Here is a 5,218-nt window from a genome sequence, read left to right as displayed (position 1 = left end):
TTATAGTACTTCTTTAAATAAAATGTATGTTATATCACAAATCTTAGTAATATTTTGAGGTTATTTGATGCTTTTCAGGTAGAGGGGAAACAGAGCGAATAATGTTAATATTAATTTTGTATTTGCCTATCACTGAGGGGATATAAATACAAACACACATGATAAATAGATGTCAAAATTTAAAACAAAATCCTCTTAAATAGATACGAATACAAATACAAATACAAAATGGACAATTCACAAATACATATACTAACGAATAATTATCAGATAATTGAGTTAATATGACAACAAATATTAACTCTAAGAATAACATATCAAAATTCGGATAATTTAATAATACTTAGGAGCATGACAATATTTCATAAAACTTTCAAAGTCCAAAAATAACTAGTAGGTACATTACATATTGGTCCAAATTCCTTGAGTTGAATTGGCAACAACAACAATCAAACTTTTGGTCTCAAACAAGTTTGAGATGGGCTAAAAATGAAATTCAATCATAATCATAAAATCAAGATAGATAGATAGTAATGAAATAATAATAAAGAAAATAATAGTAATACTAATACTAATAATGGTATTAATAATAATAATAATAATAATAATAATACCGATACTAACTATGTTATCTAAACTATAGATCATAGGGATCAAAGTCCCAAGCTGAATTGACATTTAGCAATAATATGAACTGAGTTCGCATAAATTTTAGTAGGAGCGTCCGATATTATCAATGTTTCTTTAGTTCCATATTTACAAAATAAAAGAAAGACCGCTCGGGAGTCTATATTAAAGAAGCGAGGACTATTGAAAAAAAAATACTTAATTGGACAAAGTCTGAATGAGTATTCGGAATTGAGTTCTGAATAATCCAATCTATTTTTCCATTAATAAAATTATCTGGATTAGAAACAAATTCGGATCTTAATTCGCAAAATTATTCATTTTATTTATCCATATTCAAATCAAAAGCGAATTCAGATAGATAAAATCTGGGGAGCAGATCACCTGCCCCCCGGGGTGCAGGATTTTCCTGCCCCCTCAGTCACTGTGGGGGTGGGGTCGGGTTTAGGGTGGGTGGGGCCGGGTTTAGGGTTTAGAGTTTAGGGGGCCCATTAACAGTGACTCTGGGGGCAGGAGATTCGATCCCTAAAATCTGACCTATTATTAGTCATATTTTTGGGGTTAGTTTAATCATTGCTTTTTAAATAAAATATATGTTGTAGCACAAGATTTTTTTTATATTCACTTTGTAACCTCATTCAATGCATATTTTGTTCTAACCGGAATTTAAACATATAATCTCACTACATGAATTCATACATAGTTTACACGATGAAATAGTGACAAATAAATAATTAAATTGTACAAAGTTTATCAAATTACTAAATAGTGCAAAGTCTGACAAAACATTACATAGTTTACCAAGTCAATGAGTCAACTGAGTTGAGGCAACTTGGATTCAACTCACGAGACAACCGAGTCTATAACTCGAATCAGTTTCAACTCAAATTATTGGCGAGTTAAATCCAAATTAATTCCGAACAAATTACGAGTCATGAGTTTTTTGTACACTCCTACATTATACATATATATCTACAATATCTACTTCCAAACAATAAAAAAGTAAATATAGATTATAGAGTTTGGCTAGTATAACATTAGTGTCATTTCAACCTATATAACACCAACTTTAAAACCTATCAAATCGGCTTCAAATGGTGAATCCAAATCGTTCAAACCGATCTACTTCATTAGTTGTGCATTTACATGCAAAGTTTATAACTTTTCGAATTTATTTAGTATTAAGTCAAGTGGTCAAATGTGTGACTTTTTAAGTATTTTTACCGCTTGATTTGATACTAAAATAACTCGAAAATATAAAAAAAATTGTATGTAAACACATCACTCATAATGTAAATCGGTTTGAACGGATTGAATTAGTTGTTCAAAGCCAATTTGATAGGTTTTAGAGTTGGTGTTATATAGGCTAAAATGACACTGATGTTATATTAGCCAAACTCTAGATTATAGACTTGTCAAACAAATATTTCATATGAGCTATAGATTGAATGTCAAATAACTCTGGCAAATCGCATCCATACGACCATACCGATTAGATAAGATACTATTTTACTTGATATTTCTTTGGCAAACAAAAAAAATCAATAATTATACAAAAAGAACCTAAAAAGGGGAATCACAAGGGGGTGAAAATGTGTATCCTTAACAAAATTACTCTCTCCCAAAACAGGAGACAATAATAAGTGGCACTATACCTTCCATAAACATAAACTTACTGAGATTCCCAATGGAACATATAGACACATTTAACGTGTCATTCTCCACTGACTATTTGGTCCCACAAAGTAAAATGCTTAAATGCATATATAAAGAAGTAAAGCAAGAATAAATTATCTGTCAGTTGAACAACGATACATTAATCTGACTGTATGTGCCACAGACAAACAATAATAGTTTATGCCGCGTTTTATAATTGTTGGTTCCGCTCCTCAGGCCTCAGCCTCTGATCCTCTCTCTCTCTCTCTCTCTCTCTCTCTCTCTCTCTCTCTCTCCAGAATCCAGATGCGTCGTTTCTCTATCGACAGATCCATTTTCTCTCCTTAATTAACGAAACACGCATCACCTTATTCCCAAACACCTCTTCCGATCATCAATCGACCAGATCCACCTTTTCTTTTGCCTTGAAGAACCGATAAAAGATAACATCTGAAGAATAGGCGTCACTCGGACATAAGGTGAGTCTCTTCCGATTTAAGCGTATTTTTCGCCTAAACCGCTTTGGTTTGGAAAATCGTCAAATTATCGGATGGATCGTGGGCTGCTGATAGATAAATTTTCCAAACCATGGTAGCAACGCAACAATGGAATGACCATTGCTCGCTATGGTAGAAGGTCCTAAGTTTAAGGGTTGTACTTTACAAAACAATAGATCTGAGGTTTGGCAAGTAGTACTCATTTTCAGAGGAATTATTTTTGTAAATTTCAAATCAACCTCTAATAATTTAAAAAAATTTATAATCAGAAAACTGAAAAGTAATGGAGTCCAGAAGTGTCTGATTTCGTAATTGTCAAGTGGTTCAAATGATTTTTTTTTACTTTTTACATATAATGTATCTCCATAAGTTTGAACAGATTTTATATTCTTTCAATTATATTAATTGCGTACGATATATTAATTTTAAAATTTTAGAATAGAACGGTCCTCACTCCTCATTTTGTTTCCACATTATTGTCACACTCACTGACTAGTCCATGTGATATGTATTCTGGTACTTCATGTAGAAAGTGTGATAAGTAAAGCATTTAAGGCATTAGGCATGACCTGGTTTAACTGTTTCTAGTATATACATGTCTTTCTCAATATTGCCTTTCTGATCTTCTCTCTTCTATAGTGCTAATTAAAAATGTAATGCTCTGATGAACAGTTAGTATACTGCAAGTTTTATACACATCACCTAACCGGGTTATACCACATTTATGCCAACTCCAAATCTACTAACAATAAAACACAACTTAAGCCAAGAAATTAACACCTTATTCAAAAAAGATAACAATACCAGAGTATATATTTTTTTTAATAATGAAGGTACTGGTAGTGGGATACAACCTAACTGCTATGGTGAAAATCAGTACAGTATAACAAATGCACCTAGAGAAAAAAAAAAACAGAAATCTCGAAGCAGAAAAAGTCTGCATTCTTTTCTAGTTTTTTTATGACCACTCTATGAGCTTATAAGATATTTTATTCTGTTACGCAGATTGAAAAATGGTGCTCGATTCGCTTTCTTCTCCACACAGGAGAAACCAGAACACGTTTTTCTCATCGCTACCAAAGAAACAATCTTCACGAGATGAGGCCGGCACTTGGGTAGCTCTTCTTGAGAGACACCGATTTCTTCTGACGATGCTTGTTGTCTTGGTATTCTTATGCACTGTATACCTCTATTTTGCAGTCACTCTAGGGGCAAATAACAGCTGCTCAGGCTTATCTGGTACTCAGAGAACCATTTGTGAAGCCAAATCCTCTTTAGGAAATGGAAAATTGAAATTTCTCTAGAATTGAATTGACAAGTTCTAAAATGGACAGTTAGATATCATATCTTTGGATTGGTTATTTTTTGTTGATTCTTCTACAATTGAGTATACATGTAATTTTGCAACGTGTCATGTAAGGCATGGATGGACCTTGTTAACTGTGGATATGTTTCACGAAGAATTATTAATTGGTACAATATGTCTATATTTTCTTTCCAATCTTTATGCTTAGTAAACTGATTTTGCGTCAACGTTTATTGGGAGGCATTGTTTCATTCTATATTCCTATTTGATGGCCATATCCCCATCTGGGATCTAATGGCTGCTGATTGCAAATAGCCAAATACAGATCTGTTTGGGAAGAGTCAATCTGTAACTAGTTTTCAGTGTTGAAATTTTAGAATTTAAGTGATCTCGTTGTTTGTTCTTTTAGAAGGAAGTGCAAACTATATTTTTTTAAGTGAGTGCACTCTAGGTTTTGTACAAATCGAATGATTAAAATAGGTCATTTCTTGTTATGATTGACGACAATACGGTTCGTTCTTTGATTACATAACATCTTTATTGCATCTATCACTGACAACATCTTAGGTAGAATGTAATCATTTTTATTTCTAGCACTTGCACTATTAGTGAATTTTCATTGTATCTATTCAATATAGATTTAACTTCACCTTCAAGAATTAATTTACTAGTCTTATTTTTCAAGTTCCAAGTATTGATGGATTTTAACTTTAAGTCTGCTAGTTGGCGGCTCTGCCGCACACTTGTATGTAAAAAAATAAGTGAGAGGCAGTGATAAACTGCATCTGTGAGATGCATCATGCATCTATATCTTTAATCCTTGTACATAGATTTTAGATGTACGAGTCTATGGTACTATGCATATTACGATTTGGCACCGTTCTATGGCTCTATATTCGAGTTTTCAAATCCTAACGGTCGATCCGAACCGTTCATCTTGTTCTCCATATTAATATGTGTTTGGAGACCAAATTTTATATTTTTTGAAATTTTTTTACTATTTTTTTAGATTTATTGAAAATCTCTGTTTTTGGATGGTCCAGAATTTTCAGATCAAGTGATTTTCTAAATATCTAAAAAAATAGTAAAAAAAATTTCAAAAAATGTAAAATTTGGTCTCCAAACATATATT

At 32.3% G+C, this 5,218-nt stretch overlaps 1 protein-coding gene across 1 annotated transcript; it reads left to right on the top strand.

Moving 5' to 3' along the window:
• Window positions 1–2,543: 2,543 nt before the first annotated feature.
• On the top strand, window positions 2,544–4,267 carry LOC144565628 (ephrin-A3 protein). The gene is made up of 2 exons (XM_078315437.1): window positions 2,544–2,762; window positions 3,786–4,267. The coding sequence occupies exon 2, from the start codon at window positions 3,794–3,796 to the stop codon at window positions 4,082–4,084; it is 291 nt and encodes a 96-aa protein (XP_078171563.1). The 5' UTR covers window positions 2,544–2,762; window positions 3,786–3,793; the 3' UTR covers window positions 4,085–4,267.
• Window positions 4,268–5,218: the final 951 nt, after the last annotated feature.

The sequence above is a fragment of the Carex rostrata genome, chromosome 14 (assembly GCF_964058835.1).
Source record: "Carex rostrata chromosome 14, lpCarRost1.2, whole genome shotgun sequence".
Taxonomy (NCBI): Eukaryota; Viridiplantae; Streptophyta; class Magnoliopsida; order Poales; family Cyperaceae; genus Carex; species Carex rostrata.
The sequence above is the reverse complement of the archived record's forward strand: the minus strand, read 5'-3'. Positions and strand labels throughout refer to the sequence as shown.